Source organism: Felis catus, chromosome X (genome assembly GCF_018350175.1).
Source record: "Felis catus isolate Fca126 chromosome X, F.catus_Fca126_mat1.0, whole genome shotgun sequence".
In the NCBI taxonomy this organism is placed as follows: Eukaryota; Metazoa; Chordata; class Mammalia; order Carnivora; family Felidae; genus Felis; species Felis catus.
In genome coordinates this window covers 69,948,241-69,974,443 of record NC_058386.1, presented here as the reverse complement: position 1 = coordinate 69,974,443, position 26,203 = coordinate 69,948,241, and the positions used below count along the sequence as shown (strand labels likewise).

The 26,203-nt window shown below is 35.0% G+C and overlaps 1 protein-coding gene across 3 annotated transcripts in view; it reads right to left on the bottom strand.

Moving 5' to 3' along the window:
• LOC109496332 overlaps positions 1-26,203 on the bottom strand; it is a 389,020-nt gene that overhangs the window by 161,957 nt on the left and 200,860 nt on the right. For all 3 annotated transcript variants that reach the window (XM_045050955.1, XM_045050956.1, XM_023249271.2), the window contains one exon: positions 11,657-11,698. In XM_045050955.1, coding sequence (XP_044906890.1) covers positions 11,657-11,698 — 42 coding nt within the window. The remainder of the gene's footprint in view (positions 1-11,656; positions 11,699-26,203) is intronic.

Here is a 26,203-nt window from a genome sequence, read left to right as displayed (position 1 = left end):
TGGATACACTCTTAGAAACATAAACTACCAAAACTGAAGTAGGAAGAAATAGAAAATTTCTTCAGACCCATGAACAGCAAAGAAATTCAATCAGTAATCAAAAATTTCCCAACAAAGAAAGTTCCAGGGCCAGATGGCTTCCCAGGGGAATTACACCAGACATGTAAAGAATAGTTAATACCAATTCTCCTCAAATTGTTCAAAAAAAAAAGAAAGAAAGAAAGAAAGAAAGAAAGGAAAACTTCCAAACTCATTCTATGAGGCTAGTAATACCTCAATTCCATAACCAGAAAAAGACCCCACTAAAAAGGAGAATTGCAGGTCCATATGCCTGATGAACATGGATGCAAAAATACTGAACAAGATACTTGCAAATCAAATCCAATAGTACATTGAAATAACTATTCACCATGATCAACTGGGATTCATTCCTGAGATGCAAGCGTGGCTCAATATTCGCAAATTGTTTACTGTGTTACACCACATTGATAAAAGAAAGGATAAGAACCATATGATCCTCTCAATAGATGCAGAAAAATCATTTGATAAAATACAACATCCCTTCTTGACAATATGCACAACAAAGTAGGGATAGAGGGAACATACCTCAACAGTATAATGGCCATGTATGAAAGACTTACAGCTAAAATCATATCAGTCTCAATAGGGAAAAACTGGAAGTTTTTCTTCTAGGAACCTGAACAAGACAAGGATAGCCACTCTCACCACTGTTATATAACAGTACTAGAGGTCTTAGCCTCAGCAACTAGACAACAAAAAGAAAGAAAAGGCTTCCAAGATGCAAGAAAGAAGTCAATATTTCACTATTTGCAGACATGATACTCTAGGTAGAAAACCCGAAAGACTCCACCAAAAAATTGCTAGAGCTAATACATAAATTCAGCAGAGTCACAGGATATAAAATCGACATACAAAAATCTGTTGAATTTCTACACACCAATAAAGAAGCAGCAGAAAATGAAAACAAGGAATCTATTTCATTTACAATTGCAACAAAACCCATAATATATCTAGGAATAAACCTAACCAAAGAGGTAAAAGATCTATACACTGAAAACTATGGAACACTGTGAAAGAAACTGAAGATGACATAAATAAATGGAAAAACATTCCATCCTCATGGAATGGAAGAACAAATATTGTTAAAATGTCTCTACTACCCAAAGCAATCTACACTTTTAATACAATCCCTATCATAATACCACCACCACTTTTCACAGAGCTAGAAAAATCCTAAAATTTGTATGTAAATGACAAATTCCCTTAATAGCCAAAGAAATACGTAAAAAAATGGTTAGGCATCCTGATTCTGAACTTCAAGCTATATTACAAAGTTGTAGTCACCAAAGTGGTATGGTACTGCCAGAAAAGTAGACACATAGATCAATGGAACAGAATAAATAACCCAGAAATGAACCCACAACTGTATGGTGAACTAATATTTGACAAAGTAGGAAGGAATATCCAATGGGAAAAGACAGTTTCTTCAAAAAAGAGTATTGGGGAAATTGGAGAGCAACATGCAGAAGATTGAAACTGGATGACTATCTTATACCCTACATAAAAATTAATTGAAAATTGATGAGAAACCTAAATGTGAGAAAGAAAACCATCAAAATCCTAGAGAAGAACACAGGTAGCAACTTCTTTAACGTCAGCCATAGCAAATTCTTACTAGACACGTCTCTGGAGCCAAGGGAAAGAAAAGCAAAAATTAACAATTGGGACTTCATCAAGATAAAAAGATTCTGCATAGTGAAGGAAACAATCCACAAAACTAAAAGGCAACCTACGGAATTGGAGAAGATATTTGCAAATGAAATATCAGATAAAGGGTTAGTATCGAAAATCTATAAAGAACTTATCAAACTCAACTCACATAAAACAAATAATACAGTTAAAAAATGGGCAGAAGACATGAATACACATATTTGCAAAGAAGACATGCAGGTGAATAACAAACACATGAAAAAATGCTCAACATCACTAATCATAAGGGAAATACAAATCAAAACCAAAATGAGACCAACCTCACACCTATCAGAATGGCTAAAATTAACAAAAGAATCAACAGATGTTGGCAAGGATATGCAGAAATGGGAACCTTCTTACACTGTTGGTGGGAATACAAACTGGTGCAGCCACTGTGGAAAACAGCATGGAGGTTCCTCAAAAAGTTAAAAATAGAATTACCCTTCAACCAGTAATTTCACTACTAGGTATTTATCCAAAGGATGCAAAAATATTGATTCAAAGGGGCACATGCACCCTGATGTTTATAGCAGAATTATCAACAGAAACCAAACTATGGAAAGAGCCAAAATGTGCATCAACTGATGAATGGATAAAGAAGATGTGGTGTATATACAATGGACTACTACTCAGCTACCAAAAAGAATTAAATCTTGCCATTTGCAATGACATGGTGGTAGATAGAGTCTATTATGTTAATCAAAATAAGTCAGTCAGGGAAAGAAAAATACCACATGACTTCACTCATATACTGAATTTAAGAAACAAAACATATGGGAAGGAAAACAAAAGAGAGGGGAGCAAGCCATAAGAGACTCAAGGGTAGAGAACAAACTGAGGTTTAATGGAGGGAGGTGGTTGGGGGATGGGCTAAATGGGTGATGGTTCTTAAGGAGGGCACTTGTTATGATGAACACTGGGTGTTATATGTAAGTAACAAATAACTAAATTCTATTCCTGAATCCCTAAATAAATAAATAAATAAACAAATGCAAAATAAAAATACAACAATCAAAGCATAACATTTGGTTATGCTATACAAATGGAAGAGATTAGATAATGTGATAAATTTTTAGAATACCAGAGACCACTTGTAAAATCTAGTCATATAAACACTCATTTTTTAGCTTTCAGAAATCATGATGCATACATTGAATTTCTTTTCGAATTAATAGTTTACTTTACAAGTAAGAGAAGCAGTCATTTTGGATGATGAGTAAGGAAGTATTTCCTTTCTCATCTACTATGCCTTTTGATGCATCTCAGAAAAAAAGCACCTGGGAAATTACAGAGGCAAATAGGGAAATGACTTTCCAATTATGGTAGAAATATCATCTCATAATTTCTTTTAATATTGTTTCTTTCAAACTAGGTACTATTATACACTACACTAGAACCGCAGGATTGGCTTTAGACTAAAGGTTCCTCCTTCTACTTCTCTATTCTACTACAATTCAAAACATACAAACAAAATAAGCAATAGTCTTGTCAAAATGGTGCTAATATGTCAGCAGGAAACAATGTGTTAATGCATTAGTGTACACTGTAAAATGAGTTAACATGTATGGTTTCAACAGGGTTCTTTCTAAAAATCTAATATTTGAATCCTAGAATGACAGTGTGATACTAGCATAATGACTAATAGGTAATGAGACAAAATGGAGTGGTCAGAAACAGACATTCACTTACATAGTCATTCAATTTTTTGACAAAGGAGACAAAACAATCCAATGAAAAAGGGAAACTCTTTCCACAAATGGTACTAAAACAACTTAAAATCCACATGGAAAATACAATGATATGAAATTCCTATATTAAACCATACACAAAAAATATTTTGAGACAGATCATAAATCTAAATGTAAAAACTAAAATTATAAAGCATTTAGGTGAAAACAGAAAAGAATATCTTCCCAACTTGGGGTAGGCAAATTTCTATTAGCCATGACACAGAAAGCAGTAGATAAAAGAAAAAAAAAAACAGACCTCATCACAGTTAAAAACTACTACTCACCAAATGATTCCATTAAGAAAATGTACAAGCAATCTCTACACTGGGAGAAAATACTCGTAAACTAACTACATACAGAGAACTATTACCTAGTCTATATTAAAAACTCCAGGGATGCCTGGGTGGCTCAGTTGGTTGACTGTCTGATACTTGATTTTGGCCCAGGTAATGATCTCATAGTTCATAAGATAGAGTCCCAGGTTGGGCTCTACACTGACAGTGTGGAGCCTGCTTGGGATTCTCTCTCCCACTCTCTCTGCCCCTCCCCTGCATTCTCTCTCTCTCAAAGCAAATAAGTAGATATTTTAAAACCCTAAACTTCAATAATTCAATAATAAAAATACAAACAACCCATGTTTTAAAAATAAACAGATGTTGTGAGAAGACACTATACACACACACACACACACAAAAAGATATATGAAAGGACAAAAAAAGCACATATAAAAGTGCCAAACATAAGCAGTTAACACAAAATGCAAATTAAAGCTGCAATGAGACATGACTAAATACTCACCAGAATGACTAAAATTGAAAAGCCTGATAATACCAAATTTTGGCAATGATGTGGAACAACTGGAAATTTTGTACATTTATTATTGAGATATAAAATATAGCTGTTTGGGAAAAGTTCTGGAAGATTCTTATAAAATTAAACATGCAGGGGTGCCTTGGTGGCTCAGTCGGTTAAGCATCTGACTTCAGCTCAGGTCATGATCTCGTGGTTTGTGAGTTCGAGCCCCACATCGGGCTGTGTGCTGACAGCTCAGAGCCTGGAGCCTGCTTTGGATTCTGTGTCTTCTTCTCTCTCTGCCTCTCTCCTACTTGTGTTCGATCTCTCTCTCTCTCTCTCTCTCTCTCTCTCAAAAATATATTAAAAATGTAAAAAAAAATAAAAATAAATAAATAAATAAATAAACAAATAAATAAATAAAATTAATTATGCATCTTCACCAGCAATCTTACTCCTAGGTATTTCCAAAGAGAAATGAAAACATATGACCACAAAAAGACTGTAAACAAATCTTTACAAAGCATATAGGATTTTTAGGGCAGGGAAATACTCTATGATGCTATAATGATGGCTACGCACCATTGTACATTTGTCAAAACTCACAGAATGCACAAAACCAAGTGTGAACCATAAGGTAAACTATGGACTTTGTGTGATTGTGATGTATCAATGCAGGTTCATCAATTGTAACAAATGTACCACTCTGGTGGGGGATGTTAATAATGTGGGAGGCTATGCATGTGTGGGGTTAGGGAGTGTATGGGAAATCTCTGTACCTGCATTCTAATTACAAGCTGCTCTTACAAGAATTTTCTTACAAAAATCCTGCTATAAAATATGTTCAGAACAACTTTAATCATAGTCTCCTTAAACTGCAGACAATAGTAACATCCATGAAAAGAAGAAAAGCTAAAGTGTGGTATATTCATACAATGGAATTCTACACATCAATATAAAAGGGAAAATCAACTGACACCAAAAATTAACATTGAACCTTTATGCTGAGTGAAAAATAAATCTTATAAAAAAGCATATAATATACAATTCCACTTACATGAATTTGCAGAATTGTCAAAACTAATTTGAGTTGGGAAAAACTGTGGAAGATGGCAGTGTAGGAGGATTCTGGGCTCACCTCATACTGAAGATCACTTAGATTCCACCCATATCTACCTAAATAACCCAGAAAACCACCAGACTAGCAGAACAGACTCTCTGGAACCAAGAGTAGACAAGACATTCACGGAAGAGGGTAGGAAGGGCAAAGAGGCAGTCAATGCTACACAGACTGGTGGGAGGGAGCTGGAGCAGGAGGGGCTGGCTATCCCAGCAAGGCAGAGCCCCCAAAGTCTGGTTTGCAAAAGCAGAGGGGCCAGACTGTGTGAGTTCTAACAGCCAGCGGGACTTAACATCTGGAATGTTAAAAGTCAACAGCTCTGCTCTCAGAGAGTGGGGAGGGCAAGAGGACACTGGGATGGAGAGTTGTTGAGCCCTGGAAGACAGAGCTCAGCTCGGCGGGGAAACAAAGGCACTGGCAAGCACCATTTCCCTCTCCCATTCCTCAGCTGAAAATTGAAAGGGAACCAGTTGCCTTCACCAAACATGCTTGCACCACACAAACGCCCAAAGTTGTCTTTCTGTGGATCCATCCCTCTGATGGACCTGCCTCCCTCCAAGTGCTGCATGGCCCCTCCCGCAGGGGACCACCAATGGCAAAGCGGGCTAAGCCTGCCCATCCGGCCTATCCCGCCCCTGTGCACCTTGTGGATCTGCCCTTCTAATATGCCCTTGGCCAGATCCCATCGAAGCAGCACCACAAGACTGGCAGTGTCCAAGTAGCCCAGACAGGGGCCACACCACTCCACAGTGAGGCCTACCCCTGGGAGAGGGGAAGATAAGGTACACACCAGTCTGACTGTGGCCCTAGTGGTGGGCTGGGGGAAGACATCAGGTCAGACTGTGGCCCTGCCCACCAACAGAAGTTACTCTGGACAGCACAGGGGAAGTGCCCTGCAGGTTGGAGCTACCACAGGGACTACCTAAAATGACGAAATGGAAGAATTCTCCTCAAAACAAACTCCAGGAAGTAGCGACTGCTAACGAATTAATCAAAACTGATTTAAGCAATATAATGGAAACAGAATTTAGAATGATAGTCACAAAATTAATCACTGGGCTTGAAAAAAGAATAGAGGACAGCAGAGAATCTATTGCTACAGAGATCAAAGGACTAGGAAATAGTCATGAGGAGCTAAAAAAAAGCTATAAATTAGGTGCAAAATAAAATGGAGGCGGCCATAGCAATAATTGAAGAGACAGAGGAGAGAATAGGTTGAATTAGAGATAAAATTATGGAAAAAGAGGAAGCTGAGATAAAGAGAGAAAAAAAATTCAGGATCATGAGGGGATAATTAGAGAACTAAGTGATGAAATAAAAAGGAACAATATCCGAATCATAGGAATTCCAGAAAAAGAAGAGAGAGAGAAACGGGCTGAAGGTGCACTTGAACAAATCATAGCTGTGAACTTCCTGATCTGGGAAAGGAAAAAGGCATTGAAATCCCAGAGGCACAGAGAACTCCCTTCAGACGTAACTTGAATTGATCTTCTGCAGGACATATCATAGTGAAACTGGCAAAATACAAGGATAAAGAGAAAATTCTGAAATCAGCTAGGGATAAACATGCTCTATATAAAGGGAGACCGATAAGACTAGTGGCAGACTTATCTACTGAAACTTGGAAGGCCAGAAAGGAATGGCAGAAATCTTCAATGTGTTGAACAGAATAAATATGAGGTCAAGAATCCTTTCTCCAGCAAGTCTGTAATTCAGAATAGAAAGAGATAAAGGTTTTCCCAAACAAACAAAAAAGGAAGTAATTAATCACCACTAAACCAGCCCTACAAGAGATCCTAAGGGGCACTCTGAGAGTGAAATGTCGCAAGGACCACAAAGTACCAGAGACATAACTACAAGCAGGAAACCTACAGATATCACAATGACTGTAAACCCATAATTTTCAATAATAACACTGAAAGTAAATGGACTAAATGCTCCAAACAAAAGACACAGGGTATCAGAATGGATGAAAAAACACAAGACCCATCTAGTAGCTGTCTACAAGAGACTCATTTTAGACCTGAGGACACCTTCAGATTGATAGTGAGGGGATGGAGAACTATCTATCATGCTACTGGAAGTCAAAAGAAAGCTGGAGTAGCCGTACTTATATCAGACAAACTAGACTTTCAATTAAAGGTTGTAACAAGAGATGAAGAAGGGCATTATATAATAATTACAAGGTCTATCCATCAGGAGGAGCTAACAATTACAAATGTCTATGTGCTGAATACGGGAGCCCCCAAATATATAAAACAATTAATCACAACTATAAGCAACCTTATTCATGAGAATGTGATAATTGCAGAGGAATTTAATATCCCACTTACAACAATGGATAGATCATCTAGACACAGGATGAATAAAGAAACAAGGGCCTGAATGATACATTGGATCAGATGGACTTGACAGACATATTTAGAACTCTGCATCCCAAAGAGACAGAATATACTTTCTTCTCAAGTGCACATGGAACTTCTCCAAGATAGATCACATACTGGGTCACAAAACAGCCTTTCATAAGTATAAAAGAATTGAGATCATACCATGCACACTTTCAGACCATAATGCTATGAAACTTGAAATCAACCATAGGAAAATGTCTGGAAAACATCCAAAAGCATGGAGGTTATAGAACACCCTACTAAAGAATGAATGGATCAACCAGGCAATTAGAGAAGAAATTAACAAATACATGGAAACATATGAAAATGAAAATACAACAATACAAATACTTTGGGATGCTGTGAAGGCAGTCCCGAGAGGAAAATACATTGCAATGCAGGCCTATCTCAAGAAACAAGAAAAATCTCAGATACAAAATCTAACAGCACACCTAAGGGAAATAGAAGCAGAACAGCAAAGACACCCCAAACCCAGAAGAGGAGAAATAATATCAGAGCAGAAATAAACAATATAGAATCTAAAAAACTTGTAGAGCAGATCAACAAAACCAAGAGTTGTTTTTTTGAAAAAATAAACAAAATTGATAAAGCTCTAGCCAGGCTTCTTAAAAAGAAAAGGGATATGACCCAAATAGATAAAATCACCAATGAAAATGGAATTATGACAACTAATCGCTCAGAAATACAAGCAATTATTAAGGAATACTATGAAAAATTATATTTCAACAAACTAGACAACCTGGAAGCAATGGACACATTCCTAAGCACCCACCCACTTCCAAAACTCAAACAGGAAGAAATGGAAAACTTGAACGGACTCATAACCTGTGAAGAAATTGAATCAGTTATCAAAAATCTCCCAAAGAATAAGAGTCCAGGACCAGATGGCTTCCCTGGGCAATGCTACCACACATTTAATGCAGAGACAATAACTATCCTTCTCAATCTGTTCCAAAAAATAGAAAGGGAAGGAAAACTTCCAGACTCATTCTATGAATCCAGCATTACTTTGATTCCCAAACCAGATAGAGACCCACCAAAAAAAAGGGACTACAGGCCATATCCCTGATGAATATGGATGCAAAAATTCTCAACAAGATACTAGCATATCGAATTCAACAGCACTCAAAAAGAATTATTAAACTATGATCAAGTGGGATTCATTCCTGGGCTGCAGGGATGGTTCAACATTCACAAATCAATCAATGTCATACATCACATTAAGAAAACGAAAGATAAGAACCATATGATCCTGTCAATCGATGCAGAAAATGCATTTGACAACATTCTGCATCCTTTCTCATAAAAACCCTTGAGAAAATTGAGATAGAAGGAACATACTTAAACATCAAAAAAGCCATTTATGAAAAGCCCACAACTAATATCATCCTCAATGGGGGAAAAATGAGAGCTTTCCCCCTGAAATCAGGAACATGACAGGGATGTCCGCTCTCACCACTGTTGTTTAACATAGTGGTGGAAGTTCTAGTATCAGCAATCAGACAACAAAAGGAAATAAAAGGCATCAAAATTGGCAATGATGAAGTTAAGCTTTCACTTTTTGCAGATGACATGATATTATACACGGAAAACCCGATAGACTGCACCAAAAGTCTGCTAAAACTGATACATGAATTCAGCAAAGTTGCAGGATACAAAATCAATGTACAGAAATCAGTTGCATTCTTATACACTAACAATGAAGCAACAGAAAGACAAATAAAGAAACTGATCCCATTCACAATTGCACCAAGAAGCATAAAATACCTAGGAATAAACCTAACCAAAGATATAAAAGATCTGTATGCGGAAAACTATACAAAGCTTATGAAGGAAATTGAAGAAGATACAAAGAAATGGAAAAACAGTCCGTGCTCATGGATTGGAAGAATAAATATTGTTAAAATGTCAATACTACCCAAAGTTATCTACACATTCAATGCAATCCCAATCAAAATTCAACCAGCCTTCTCCTCGAAGCTAGAACAAGCAATCCTAAAATTTGTATGGAACCACAAAAGACCCCAAGTAGCCAAAGTAATATTGAAGAAGACCAAAGCAGGAGGCGTCACAATTCCAGACTTTAGCCTCTACTACAAAGCTGTAATCATCATGACAGCATGGTATTGGCACAAAAACAGACACATAGACCAATGGAATAGAATAGAAACCCCAGAACTAGACCCACAAACGTATGGCCAACTCATCTTTGACAAAGCAGGAAAGAACATCCAATGGAAAAAAGACAGTCTCTTTAATAAATGGTGCTGGGAGAACTGGACAGCAATGTGCAGAAGAATGGAACTAGTACATTTTCTCACACCATTCACAAAAATAAACCTAAAATGGATAAATTATTGAATATGAGACAGGAAAACATGAAAACCCTAGAGGAGAAAGCAGGAAAAAACCTCTCTGACCTTGCCACAGTATTTTCTTTATTGACACATCCCCAAAGGCAAGGGAATCAAAAGCAAAAATGAACTACTGGGACCTTATGAAGATAAAAAGCTTCTGCACTACAAAGGAAACAATCAACAAAACTAAAAGGCAATGGATGGAATGGGAAAAGATATTTGCAAATGTCATATCAGACAAAAGGCTAGTATCCAAAATCTGTAAAGAACTCACCAAACTTCACACCTGAAAAACAAATAATCCAGTGAAGAAATGGGCAGAAAACATGAATAGACACTTCTCTAAAGAAGACATCCAGATGGCCAACAGGCACATGAAAAGATCCTCAACGTCACTCCTCATCAGGGAAATGAAAATCAAAACCACACTCAGATACCACTTAATTCCAGTCAGAGTGGCTAAAATGAACAAATCAGGAGACTATAGATGCTGGCGAGGTTGTTGAGAAACGGGAACCCTCTTGCACTGTTGGTGGGAATGCAAACTGGTGCAGCTGCTCTGGAAAACAGTGTGGAGGTTCCTCAAAAAATTAAAATAGATCTACCCGATGACCCAGCAATAGCACTACTAGGAATTTACCCAAAGGATACTGCTGTGCTGATTGCATAGGGGCACTTTTACCCCAGTGTTTATAGCAGCACTTTCAACAATAGCCAAATTATGGAAAGAGCCTAAATGTCCTTCAACTGAATAATGGATAAAGAAATTGTGGTTTATATACACAATGGAATACTACTTGGCAATGAGAAACAATGAAATATGGCCTTTTGTAGCAACGTGGATGGAACTGGAGAGTGTTATGCTAAGTGAAATAGTTCATAGAGAAAAAGACAGATACCATATGCTTTCACTCTTATGTGGATCCTGAGAAACTTAACAAAAGACTATAGGGGAGGGTACGGAAAAAAATTAGAGAGGGAGGGAGCCAAAACATATGGGACCCTTAAAAACTGAGAATAAAATGAGGGTTGATGGGGCGTGGGAGAGAGGGGAAAGTGGATGATGGGCATGGAGAAGGGCACCTGTTGGGATGAGCACTGGGTGTTGTATGGAAACCAATTTGACATATTTTCATATTAAATTTTCATATTAAAATTTCATATTAAAATTTTCATATTAAAAAATAAATAAATAAAATTACACATTTTCCAACTAATTCATAGCTTATTTTTGTCTCAAATTTTAGAATACTATCATTAATTTTAATTTAACTTATTTAATTTTCCTTATTTCATCCCTTTTTTTGTGTGTGACACAAAGGGAAAATAAAATATACTTAAACATTCAGTATATATGTATGTCCTTATGTTTTACACAGAGTACTAAAGAAAATATAATTATTTAGCACTCAGGTATCAAAAAGTATGTATATGTGAAATATTTTATTGTATAAAAAAACTTAGAAGGCCACTTACCACATCTATCATATCTGATTCCATTTCATGGCTGAGGTAAGACTACAAGGAAAAGTAATAAAGGAATTAGTGTTGAATTTTTCATATAAATCTCTTATTCTTTTACAGGTACAGAGTAAAGTATTGAATGATAACATTTAATGTGTTTCAAATAATCTATTTCCAGGTTATAGAAAGACATCTTTCAGAATCTGAGGAAATAGCACCAATCTGAAAGCTTCTTTTAACAGATGGCTTTTTTCAATTTATATTTATTGTAATTATGATAATTTGGATTTTTTCTACCATCTTATTTTGTCTTCTATGTACCCCATTTTTGTGTCCTCCTTTCATCCATCTTCTCTGCATTCTATTAATTTTTTTCTTAATTTTCTACTCTATTGGTCATGACATAACACATTCTATGCATGTACCTGAACCTAAGTTTTAAAATGCATAGAAAATAATCTAATCAATACCTATATCCTCCTCTGATCACTAAAATGACTTTGAAACCTTTATACTCTAATCTCCTCTCTTCCACCTTTTATGTTATCATGGTCCAATATTTCAGTTCCATATATTAAACTGGCAAAATTAGTCTTAACTCTCAAATATTATAAAATGAATGATATGTTTTATCATTTTCCTGCCAGAGTTTCTTTTTAAGAAATTTGTTTATTTATATTACAACAGATAACATACAAGTGCCACATATATATATATATATATATATATATATACAGACACACATATATATGTATATATATGATATATTTACATATGTACATACCTGCATAATCACAACAAAATTATGAATATAGAAACTATCCAGCATTTCATAAGGTTCTCTTATGCTCCTTTCCAGTCTATACTCTAAGTGGTAAGCAATATTCTATTGCATAATCAATCATTTTTGTCTACTTCAAAGCTCATACAAATGAAAAATATAGCACAATTCCTTTGTCTCTGGCTTTTTTTTTAGTCTTTATATTATCCGTAAGAGTCATGTAGGATGAACATCTCTTGATTTTTTTAAGTTTTCATTTCAATTCCAGTTAGTTAACAGACAGTGTAATATTAGTTTCAGTTCTACAATTTAGTGATTCAACACTCACATACAACACCCTGTGCTCATCACAAGGGCACACCTTAATCCCAATAACCTATTTAACTTATCTTCCTACCCACCTCCTATCTGGTAACAGTTTTTTCTCTAAAGTTAAGGGTACACTTCTTGGCTTCTCTCTCTCTCTCCTTTTTTCCCTATGCTCATTTGTTTTGTTTCCGAAATTCCACATATGAGTGAAATCCTATAGTACTTGTCTTTCCCCGACTGCCTTATTTTGCTTAACATAATGCTCTCTAGCTCCATAAACATTGTTGCAAATGGTAATATTTCATTTTTTTGTGGCTGGGTAATATTCCATTCTATATCTATACCAACTCCTCTTTATCCATTCATCAGTCGATGGACATTTGGGCTCTTCCCATAATTTGGCTATTGTAGATAATGCTGCTCTAAACATCAGGGTATATGTATCCATTTGAATCTGTATTTTTGTATCCTTTAAGTAAGTACCTAGTAATGCAATTGCTGGATCACAGGGTAAATTCTATTTTTAACTTTTTCAGGAACCTCCGTACTGTTTTCTAGAGTGGCTGCACAAGTTTGCATTCCCATCAATAGTTCAACAGGGTTATCCTTTCTCCACATCCTCACCAACATGTGTTCTTTCTTCTGTTGTGAATTTTAACCATCCTGACAGGTGTGAGGTGATATCTTCTTGTAGTTTTGATTTGTTATTTCCCTGATAACCAAAGATGTTTATCATCTTTTCATGTGTCTGTTGGCCATCTGAATATCTTCTTTGGAAAATGTCTATTCATGTCTTCTACCCATTTTTAATTGGATTATTAATTTTTTGGGTGTTGAGTTTTATAAGTTTATATATTATGAATATTATTCCTTTATCAGGTATGCCATTTTCAAATACTTTCTCCCATTTTGTAGGTTGCCTTTTAGTTTTGTTGATTATTTCCTTCACTGTGTAGAAGTTTTTTATTTTGATGAAGTCCCAATAGTTTATTTTTACATTTGTTTCCCTTGCCTCAGGACACATATCTTGTAAGAAGTTGCTATGGCCAAATATCAAAGAGGTTACTCTCTGTGTTCTTTAGGATGTTAATGGTTTCCTGTCTCACATTTAGGTCTTTCACCCATTTTGAATCTATTTTTGGGTATGGTGTAAGAAAGTGGTCTAGCTTCATTCTTTTACATGTTGCTGTCCAGTTTTCCCAACACCTTTTTTTGAAAAGACATTCTTTTTCCCATTGGATATTCGTCCCTCCTGCTTGTCAAAGATTAACTGAACATATAGTTATAGTTTCATTTCTGGGTTTTCTATTCTGTTCCATTGATCTATGTGCCTATTTTTCTGTCATTACCATACGGTTTTGATCACTACGGATTTGTAATATAATTTGAAGTCTGGAATTGTGATGCCTCCGGATTTGCTTTTCATATTCAAGGTTCTTGTGGGTCTTCAGGATCTTTATGGTTCCATACAAGTTTTAAGATTGTTTGTTCTTGCTCTGTGCAAAATGCTGGTGGTATTGTGATAGGGATTACATTAAATGTGGAGATTACTTTGGGTAATATAGACATTTTAACAATATTTGTTCTTCCAATCCATGAGCACAGAATATCTTCCCATTTCTCTGTGTCATGTTCAATTTATTTCATCAGCATTTTCTACTTTTCAGTAATACAGCGCTTTCACCTCTTTGGTTGAACACCACTTAGTATCAGTTCTACATGTTACATATTTTCCATCTTTTCAATTTCTATCTTCTGTATCCACATATGTAAAGTGTACCTCTTATGAACATAATTTAGGTCTACTTTTAATACATTCTTAAAATATTTGTCCTTTAAATGGTGTGTTAAACTATTTACATTTAAGGTAATTGCTGATATAATTGTGTTTATATCAATAAGTTTTATAGCATTTGTTTGGTCTGTATTTTATCTGTTATTTGTTTCTTTATTCCAATTTCTTGGAGGATTTTTTTGGGATTAATTAGTGCACTATTCCATTTTTCTCATATATAATGTTTTGACTTATTCTATCTTTTTTTAAATTTGAGGATAATTTACACACAATGTTACATTAATTATGTTAGTTACAGAAACAAATAATGTTTCCTTTAATAGTATTTCCATCCTTATTGTAGTGTAAGCTTGTCAAGTGTGGTTTGGGAAACTGTGTCTTCAAGGTCTTTCAGGGGTACATTAGGTCAAAATTATTTTCATAATAATGAGAGTATTTGACTTATTTGCTTTCCTTACTCATTAGTATAGAATGGGGCACTCCAGGGTTTTATGCCATGTAGTATGACAACATATTAAATGCAGAATATGAATATCGAACTATCTTCTATTAAATCATAATTAAAAGGGTTTGAAAAATATACAAAATATAATTCTTATTTTTTTGTTTTAGAAATACTTATTTTTTAAAAACACGATCTTTATTTTAACAAGTAATGGGTCTATTACAACATTAAAAATAATGTGTTTAACAGTTTATTAGTGTGAATTTTTTTCTAAATATATTTTATTTTTTATTAGTTTTTTAATTTTAATTCCAGTATAGCTAACATACAATGTTATATTAGTTCCATGTTTACAATATAATGATTAAACAATTCTATCATAACTCAGTGCTCATCATAAGTATACTCTTAATCTCCTTCACCTATTTCACCCATCACCAACCTCCTCTTTGATAAGCTTTATTATAAATGAATATCCTCCATTAGTTATTATTTTCAGCAAGAGCATTTTTTACTTGAATCATAATTCTTAATACACAGTTCTAAAATATATATATAAAACATTCCATCCAAGAAAAACAGAATACACATTTTCTTCAAGTATACACAGAAGAATCCCCTGATTAAATCACATAAACAGGAAATAACAAATATTACAATTTTAAGAAGGCTATAATCTTGTCAAGTATATTTTTCAACCACAATGGTACAAAATTAAATATCAACAATAAACAAAGCTGGAAAAACTACAATGTAAATATTAAATATATAATATGTATATATTAAACAACAAACTACTGTACAAGCAAGAAGCCAAATAACAAATCAAACAGCAAATCAAAATATGTCTCAAAACAAGGAAGAAAGGAAACACAGTATTCCAAAACTTATGTAGTGCAGCAAAAGCAAATGGTAGAGTGAAATTTATGCTGTAAATGATTACATTAAGAAAAATAGTTCAATTAAACAACTTATAATTACACCACCAGGAACTAGAAAAAGAAGAAATGTAGCTGAGATTTAGTAGAGGAAAGAGATAACAAAGAAAAATGAGAAATATGAATGAAGTCATATGGTATTTGTCTTTATCTGACTGACTTATTTCACTTAGCATAATCCACTTTAGCTCCATCCATGTTGTTGCAAATGGCAAGATATCATCCTTTTTGATATCTGAGTAATATTCCATTATATAAATATACCTATCTTCATCCATTCATCAGTCGATGGACATGTGTACTCTCTCCATAATTTGGCTATTGTTGGTAATGTTGCTATAAACATTGGGGTGCATGTGCCCCTTTGAATCAGTATTTTTGTATGCTTTGTTTAAATACCTAGTAGTGTAATTGCTGGGTCATAGGGTAGTTCTATTTTTAACTCTTTGAGGAACCTCCATACTGTTTTTCAGAGTGGCTGCAGCAGTTTGCATCCCCACCAACAGTGTAAGAGGGTTCAACTTTTTCTGCATCCTGGCCAACATCTGTTGTTTCTTGTGTTGCTAATTTTAGCCATCCTGACAGGTGTGAAGTGGTTTAAGAAATAAAACAAATGAACATAGAGGAAGGGGAAAAAGGAGAGAAAGAGGGAAGCAAACCATGAGAGACTCTTAAGTATAAGGAACAAACTGAGGGTTGATGGAGGGAGGTGGTCAGGAGATGGGCTAATGGTTGATGGTTAAAGAGATCACATGCTGTGATGAGCACTGGGTGTTGTATGTAAATGATGGATCACTAAATTCTACACCTGAGACCAATTTTCCCATATATGTTAACTAAAATATAAATAAAAACTTTAAATAAAAAAGAAAAATCAGAAATCAATATGAGACCAGAATAAATAATAACATAATACATTATCTAAGAAAAAAAGAGAAGATTCAAAAACAAAAATGAGAAATTCAACAGATAATCACAGAAATACACAGTGTGAGAACAGATTACTATAAACAATTACATACTAAAAACATCAGATAACTTAGGAAAAAGAAAACACAGGTAACTCCTAAAGACACACAAGTTACCAAGATTGAATCATGAATCTTGAATCCAAGAAATGGGAAATCCTAGATCAATAACAGAAATGCAGTTTACATTATGAATCAAAAACTCCCAGCACAGAAAAGCCCAAGACCATATGGTTTCATTGTTGAATTCTACCAAATATTTTAAAAATAATAATTAATGACAATCTTTATCAAAACTATACAAATAATGGAATATAGGGAACATATTCAAAATCATTCCAAGTGGCCAGTACTACCCTGATATCAAAGCAGGATAAAAATAATACAAGAGAAATAGAGTCTAGTTTTATGATATAAGTATTTCTACTTCAACTTTCTTGTGACATCCATTTGCATGATAAATGTATCTCCCCCCACAATTTTCAAACTGCAGGTGTCTTTAAGTGTAAAATGAGTCTCTTGTAAGCAGCATATACATGGATTTTTTTTAAAATCAATTCTGACATCCTATGCCTTTTGATTGGAGCATTTAGTCCATTTACATTCAAAGTAATTATTGATAGATATGCATTTATTTTCATTTTATTACCTGTTTTGCCATCTAGAGATTTTCTCTGACATTTTCTCATCTTTTTTACTTTTGGTCTCTCTTTCAACTCAAAGAATTCTCTTTAATATTTCTTGCAGGGCTGGTTTAGTGGTCATGAACTCTTTTTAGTTTTGTTTGTCTGGGAACTCTTTTTATCTCTTCTTATATTCTGAATTATAGTCTTGCTGGATAGAGTCTTCTTGGGTGCAGATTTTCCGAATTCATCACATTGAATATACTGTGCCACTTCCTTCTGGCTTGCCAAGTGTCTGTTGATAAATCTTCAGCTAGCCTTATTGGTTTTCCCTTGTAAATTAAGAACTACTTTTGTCTTGCTCCTTTTAAGATTTTTTTCTTTATCACTATATTTTCAAAATTAATTGCAATATGTCTTGGTGTTGGACTTTTGTTTATTTTGAAGGGAGTTTGTGCCTTCTAGGTCTGAATGTCTTTTTCCTTCCCCAAATCAGAGAAGCTTTCTTCAATAATTTCTTAAAATTTTTTCTGCCCTCTTTTCTCTCTCTTCTTCTTCTGGGACTCCTATAGTATGAATGTTATCATGTTTGATGAAATCACTGAATTCCTAAAGTTTATTAGGCTGTATAATTCTTCTGTGCTCCAGTGGGACCACACTTTTCAGTCAAGCTTGCCTTAGTACCAGTGTGATGGGCCCCTCCCCTAGAAGACCAGCACAAACAACATCCACACCATTTCTCATGACCAGAGATTTATTCAAGACCTCAATTCTGTTGGAGTTGGTGTCAGTTCTCATTTCACAAGGAGACCAGAGCACACCTAGTTAAAACTCACCACATTCATGCCAGGGACCAAACACTGGCTATAGCAGGCAAGAAGAGCCTCTGCAGACAACTGGCCTGAAGGATATAGCATCCAATCTACAACAGCAGAGTGCATGCAGCACACACTGGAGACACTCCCTGAAGTGCCAGGCCTTGGTCACTATATGACCTCTTCTTTGTAAGGCCATTACTTTAAGCAGCAGGAGTCTCATTGCAGTCTAAAATAATTTTAAAGGTGGGGCACCTGGATGGCTCAGTCGGTTGAGCGTCTGACTTTGGCTCAGGTCATGATCTTATGGTTTGTGAGTTTGAGCCCCACGTCGGGCTCTGTGCTGACAGCTCAGTGCCTGGAGCCTGCTTCAGATTGTGTGTCTCCCTCTGTCTCTGCTCCTCCCCCACTCACACTCTGTCTCTCTCTCACAAATAAATAAAAGCATTTAAAAAAATAAAAAATAAAATATTTTTAAAGGTATAAATATTTCTCAGACCAAAAAATTTAATGTCTTGCACTAGAAATTAAAATATGTGTCTGATTTATTTCAGTGCAAATTAAATTAGTAATTTCACTGCTTCTTAAGTAATGCCTAGCATTTCACTAAAGGGCTGCATCCTTGTAATTTTTTACTATTAAAAATGTTATACCATTTATAAATCATTGATAGTTGTTTTTATTTTATACAGACGGTATTCATTTATATCCTACAAACACATTTACCATTTCTGGGACTATTCATTACTTATTTCAAGTTTTTACTTTCATCTGAGATAATCCTCCTTTAGGTAGAAAAACTTCACTAATCCTAGTGCAAGTCTCTTGTAACAAATTCTTTCAGCATTTATTCTTATTAAAATATTTTCATTTTGCCCTCATTTTTTTCAAGTGTTTGTTCAAATTCTAGTTAGTTAACATATATGATAAAATCGGCTTCAGGCGTAGAATTTAGTGATTTATCACTTACATATATCTCCCAGTGCTAATCACGACACATACCCTCCTTAATACCTAACACCCAGTTAGCCCACGCCCCACCCACTTCCCTACATCAACCTTCAGTTTGTTCTCTACAGTTAAGAGTCTTTTATGGTTTGCTTTCCTCTCAATCTCTTTTTGTTTCTTCCCATACGTTCATCTGTTTTCTTTTTTTTTAATTTTCTTTTTTTATTTTTTAAAATTTACATCGAAATTAGTTAGCATACAGTGCAACAATGATTTCAGGAGTAGATTCCTTAGTGCCTCTTACCCATTTAGCCCATCCCCCCTCCCACAATCCCTCCAGCAACCCTCAATTTGTTCTCCATATTTATGAGTCTCTTCTGTTTTGTCCCCCTCCATGTTTTTATATTATTTTTGGTTCCCTTCCTTTATGTTCACCTGTTTTGTCTCTTAAAGTCCTCATATGAGTGAAGTCATATGATTTTTGTCTTTCTCTGACTAATTTCACTTAGCATAATACCCTCCAGTTCCATCCACATACGACGTGATACTCTATATGGAAAACTCAAAATATTCCACCAAAAAACTGCTAGAACTGATTCATGAATTCAGCAAAGTTTCAGGATATAAAATCAATGCACAGAAATTGGTTGCATTCCTATACACCAATAATGAAGCAAAAGAAAGTGAAATCAAGGAATCAATCCCATTTACAGTTGCACAAAAAAACATAAAATATCTAGGAGTAAATCTAACCAAAGAGGTGAAAAATGTATACACTGAAAACTATAGAAAGCTCATGAAAGAAATTGAAGATGACAGAAAAAAAAATGGAAAAAGATAACATGCTCCTGGATAGGAAGAACAAATATTGTTAAAATATCGATACTACCCAAAGCAATCCACATATTCAATGCAATCCCTATCAAAGTAACACAGCATTCTTCACAGAGCTAGAACAAATAATCCTAAAATTTGTATGGAACCTGAAAAGACCACAAATAGCCAAAGCAATCTTGAAAAGAAAACCAAAGCAGGAGGCATCACAATCCCGGACTTCAAGCTATACTACAAAGCTGTAATCGTCAAGACAGTATGGTACTGGTACAAGAGCAGACAGATCAATGGAACAGAATAGAGAACCCAGAAATGGATCCACAAATGTATGGCCAACTAGTCTTTGACAAAGCAGGAAAGAATATCCAATGGAATAAAGACACTCTCTTCAGCAACTGGTGCTGGGAAACTGGACAGCGACATGCAGAAGAATGAACCTGGACCACTTTCTTACACCATACACAAAAATAAACTCAAAATGGATGAAAGACCTCAATGTAAGACAGGAAGCCATCAAAATCCTCGAGGAGAAAGCAGGCAAAAACCTCTTTGATCTTGGCCTCAGCAACTTCTTACTGAACATGTCTCCGGAGGCAAGGGAAATAAAAGCAAAAATGAACTATTGGGACCTCATCAAAATAAAAAGCTTCTGCACAGCGAAGGAAACAATCAGCAAAACTAAAAGGCAACCAACAGAATAGGAGAATATATTTGCAGTGTAGAATATAAATTGGCATGGACTTTCGCCTTTCACTATTTTAAAGATATCATAATATTTTCTTCTGGCTAGGGTGAACAATCATTCTGGTTTTCTGGGAACTGTTTCAATTTTAAAGTTGAAAGTGTTGCTTCCTGGTACCTCCTTTAGTCCAGGGGAAATAAGAATATTTTGTCATCTCACATTAGGCTTCCATGGCTTGTGCTGAAAAGCCAGCTATCAATCTTATGTTTTTTTTTTTTTTTTGAAGAATGTTTTCTTTCTCCAACTGATTGTAACATTTTTTTCTGTTTTTGATTTTTCAATAACTTGAGTGATTTGACTGTGATGTGTGTGGGTAAAGTTTTGTTTGTTTATAAACATCCTGCTGGTGGTCTGATGAACTTCTTTAATCTGTGGTTTTATGTATTTCATCACATTTGAAAAAATATTCTTAGTCATTATTTATTTAAATGATTTTCCTGACCCATTCTCTCTATACTTTCCATTTGGAATACGAATTACATGTATGTTAGAAGGTTTAGGCATGTAATACATGCTCTGTTCTCATTTTTCCATTCTTTTTTTTCCAGTGCTTTAGTTTAGATTGTTTTCAATTGACAAATCTTCCAAATTCACTAATATTATCTACTATTGAACTTATCTAAGTAGCTTATAATTTCTGATATCATATTTTGCAGTTATATAATAAAACGTGCAAGTATCTATTTTTATACATTCTAATTACTTTTGGTAATTATCCATCTTCTTATGCATTTTGTCTTTTTCTCCATTATCTGTGTATATTCAATAGCCTGGTCTACTGCAACAGATTCCATAGATTGGGATTAAAAAAACAAGCATTTATTTTTCATAGTTCTGGAGGCTAGGAAATCCAAGATCAAAGAGATGGCCAATTCCATTCCTAATGAACGACCCTTTCCTGGCTTGAAGACAGCCATTTGATGTCTATCCTCACATGGCAGAGAGAGAGATATAGAGAGGTCTGGTCATTTCATCCCCTTATAAGTGCACAAATACCATCATGGGGCCTTCACACTCATGACTCCATCTAAACCAAATTACTTCCCAAAGGTCTCATCCCCAAATGTCACCACATTTGGTATTAGGGTTTCAACATATGGGTTTTGGGGAACACATTCAACCCATAGCACTTTATTTTATTTTATTTTATTTTATTTACTTCTGCTTTCAACTCTATTTTATTTTATTTTTTATATGAAATTTATCGTCAAATTGGTTTCCATGCAACACCCAGTGCTCATCCCAACAGGTGCCCTCCTCAATGCCCATCACCCACTTTCCCATAGCACTTTAATATAATAATCACAATTATTTTGAAGCCCTTTTACAATAACCCTAATATCTAGATGCTTTCTGATATACTGCTATTGAATATTTCTTTTTTCTTATTAATAACTTTCTTGTATATTTGTATATCTAGTAAATTTTATTATATTTCAGATATTGTAGATTATACATTGCAGACACTATGAATTATGTTATTTTCCTCTAGAGGATGTTATATAATATCACGGCAGGCAAATTACCTTGAACCACCTTGATCCCATTGAAACTTGGTTAGACTTTATTCAAGATAATTATCTTGGAAAGTGGCCCTTAATCATAAAATAGGGCTATTCTGAGGTTTAAAACCGAAGACTATCGTTGTTAATAATACCTTGGTATTGCCTAAACTTAAGCCTCTATCTCCCAAGAACTGTGCAGTTTCTGAAATATCTCTCAAGCATTCCAGCCTAACACCTGTTTTCTGATAGAACTACCACACCAGAATCTTACTCTGAAAATGCAATGCCTAGAAATTGGTTAAATAAGCAAGGGAACTTTTATTCATATTTTCATAGCTCTCTCTTTGTGTCTTTTTCCTTTCTTGGAATCACCTCTTACCCTAATTCCAACTACCATGCTGGCCCTGAAATTATCTTCCCAGTGGGGTGCTATCCTGTATTTCTCCTCTATTTCTCTGAATTGTGGTTTTGAAACCACCCTCAGGGGAATATCCAGGGTAAATTCTGGGCTCACTTAATGTATTTTCTTTCACTCAACATTGTACCTTTGCTTGTTTTTTAATGATTCTAGTTATTTTATACATTTAATCCAGGTGTTGTAGGGTTTTTTTTTCTGGTACCAGCTATCACTAGCTTGTTCCCTTACCATACTTTCTTGCTTCCTATTTCTTTCTTAAAGATTCCTTTAATTAGTTTTCAGTGAAGGAATGTGAATAGAAAACTTCTGCAATATTTTTCTGAAAATATTTTGAGGAAATATTTTGTCTTATTTAAGTTAAATAATTCTAAGTTTACACATAATTTTGTCAGAAAATAAGATATTTGATTATCTTCTGGTATGCTGTTTTGATGATAAGATGGCTATTACTCTGTCATTTATCTGTAGTTCTTTTTTTCCTTTGATTCCTTTTTTTAAATTTATTTTTTAAATTTACATCCAAGTTAGTTAGCATATACTGCTACAGTGATTTCAGGAGTAGATTCCAGTGATTCATCCCCTATGTATAACACCCAGTTCTCCTCCCAAAAAGTGTCTTCCCTAAATGTTCCTTACCCATTTAGCCAATCTCCCCACCCACAAGCCCTCCAGCAGCCCTCAGTTTGCTCTCTGTATTTAACAGTCTCTTATGTTTTGTTCCCCTCCTTGTTTTTATATTATTTTTTCCTCCCTTACCTTATATTCATCTGTTTCGTATCTTAAATTCCTCATATGAGTGAAGTTGTATGATATTTGTCTTTCTCTGACTGGCTAATTTCACTTAGGATAGTAGCTTCTAGTTCCATCTGCGTAGTTGCAAGTGGCAAGATTTCATTCTTTTTGATTTCCAAGTAATACTCCACACAGCATACTTTCTTGATAAAAACCCTCAAGAATTTTTGGATAGAAGGATTGTATCTTAAGATCATAAAAGTCATGTATGAAAGACCCACCACTAATATCATCTTCAATGGAGAAAAAACTGAGAGCTTTCTCCCAGGGTCAGGAACAAGACAGGGATGTCCACTCTCACCACTGTTATTCAACATAGTATTGGAAGTCCTAGCCTCAGCAATCAGACAACACAAAGGAATAAAAGGCATCCAAATAGACCAGGAAGAAGTCACACTTTCACTCTTTGCAGATGACATGATATTCTATATGGAAAACCCAAGAGATTCCACCAAAAAACTGCTAGAACTGATCCATGAATTCAGCAAAATCACAGGATATAAAATCAATGCACAGAAATCAGTTGCATTCCTATACACCAATAATGAAGCAAAAGAAAGAAAATCAAGGCACCAATCCCATTTACAATTGCACCAAAACCCATAAAATACCTAGAAATAAACATAGCCAAAGAGGTGAAAAATCTATGCACTGAAACCTATAGAAAGCCTATGAAAGAAATTGAAGAAGACACAAAAAAATGGAAAAATATTCCATGCTCATGGATTGGAAGAACAAATATTGTGAAAATGTTGATACTACCCAAAGCAGTCTACATATTCAATGCAATGTCTATCAAAATAACACAAGAATTCTTCACAGAGCTAGAACAAATAATCCTAAAACTTGTATAGAACCAGAAAAGACTCCGAATAGCCAAAGAAATCCTAAAAAAGAAAACCAAAGCTGGAGGCATCACAATTCCAAACTTCAAGATGTATTACAAAGGGGTAATCATCAAGACAGTATGGTATTGGCACAAAAACAGACACTCAGATCAATGGAACAGAATAGAGGACCCAGAAGTGGACCCATAAACATATGGCCAAATAATCTTTGACAAAGCAGGAAAGAATATCCAAAGGAATAAAGACAGTCTCTTCAGCAAGTGGTGCTGGGAAAACTGGACAGCGACATGCAGATGAATGAACCTGGACCACTTTATTACACCATACACAAAAATAAACTCAAAATGGATGAAAGACCTCAATGTAAAACAGGAAGCCATCAAAATCCTCAAGGAGAAAGCAGGCAAAAACCTCTTTGATCTTGGCTTCAACAACTTCTTACTGAACACATCTCCAGAGGCAAGGGAAACAAAAGCAGAAAGGAACTACTGGGACCTCATCAAAATAAAAAGCTTCTGCACAGTGAAGGAAACAATCAGCAAAACTAAAAGGCAACTGACAGAATGGGAGAAGATATTTGCAAATGACATATCAGATAAAAGGTTAGTACCCAAAATCTATGGAGAACTTATCAACCTCAACACCCAAAAAACAAATAATCCAGTGAAGAAGTGGGCAAAAGACATGAATTGACACTTCTCCAAAGAAGACATCCAGATGGCCAACTGACACATGAAAAAATGCTCAACATCACTCATCATCACAGAAATATAAATCAAAACCACAATAAGATACCACCTTACACCTGTCAGAATGGCTAACATTCACAAAAGAGGATCTCTTTTGCATTGTTGGTGGGAATGCAAGCTGGTGCAGCCACTCTGGAAAATAATATGGAGGTTCCTCAAAAACTAAAAATAGATCTACCATGCAACCCAGAAATTGCACTACTAGGCATTTATCCACAGGATACAGGTGTGCTGTTTCGAAGGGACACGTGCACCCCCATGTTTATAACAGCACTATCAACAATAGCCAAAGTATGGAAAGAGCCCAAATGTCCATCGATGGATGAATGGATAAAGAAGATGTGGTATATATATACATTGGAGTATTACCTGGCAATCAAATAGAATGAAATCTTGCAATTTGCAACTATGTGGATGGAACTGTATTATGCTAAGTGAAACTAGTCAGTCAGAGAAAGACAAAAATCATATGACTTCATTCATATGAGTGCTTTAAGAGACAAAACAGATGAACATAAGGGAAGGGAAACAAAAATAATATGAAAACAGGTAGGGGGACAAAACATAAAAGACTCATAAATATGGAGACCAAACTGAGGGTTACTGGAGGGATTATGGGAGGGGGGTGGGCTAAATGGGTAAGGGACACTAAGGAATCTTGTCCTGAAATCAGTGTTGCATTATATGCTAACTATTTTGAATGTAAATTAAAAAAAATATTGTCTTCTACCTTTTCAGATCTTCATATATGAAAGGTGACTTGAAAGTATAATAAATCACAGTGCATATGTTTAATAAATGCTAGGTGTAGTTCGCTATTCTTAGAACATAAATTATAATATATATAATAATATTCTGTATAACAGTTCCTTGAATAATAAAGAAACGAAAAAGTCTGGAAAACTACCATGATGTCAACTAATTATAAAGTCATTCATTGGTATCCATTATGAAAATCTAAATATAAATTCAGAAGTTTTAAAAGTAAAAAATCATTACTTTTATTTTTGTGACATGACGACTCTTTGAAAAAAATATGCTTATATATG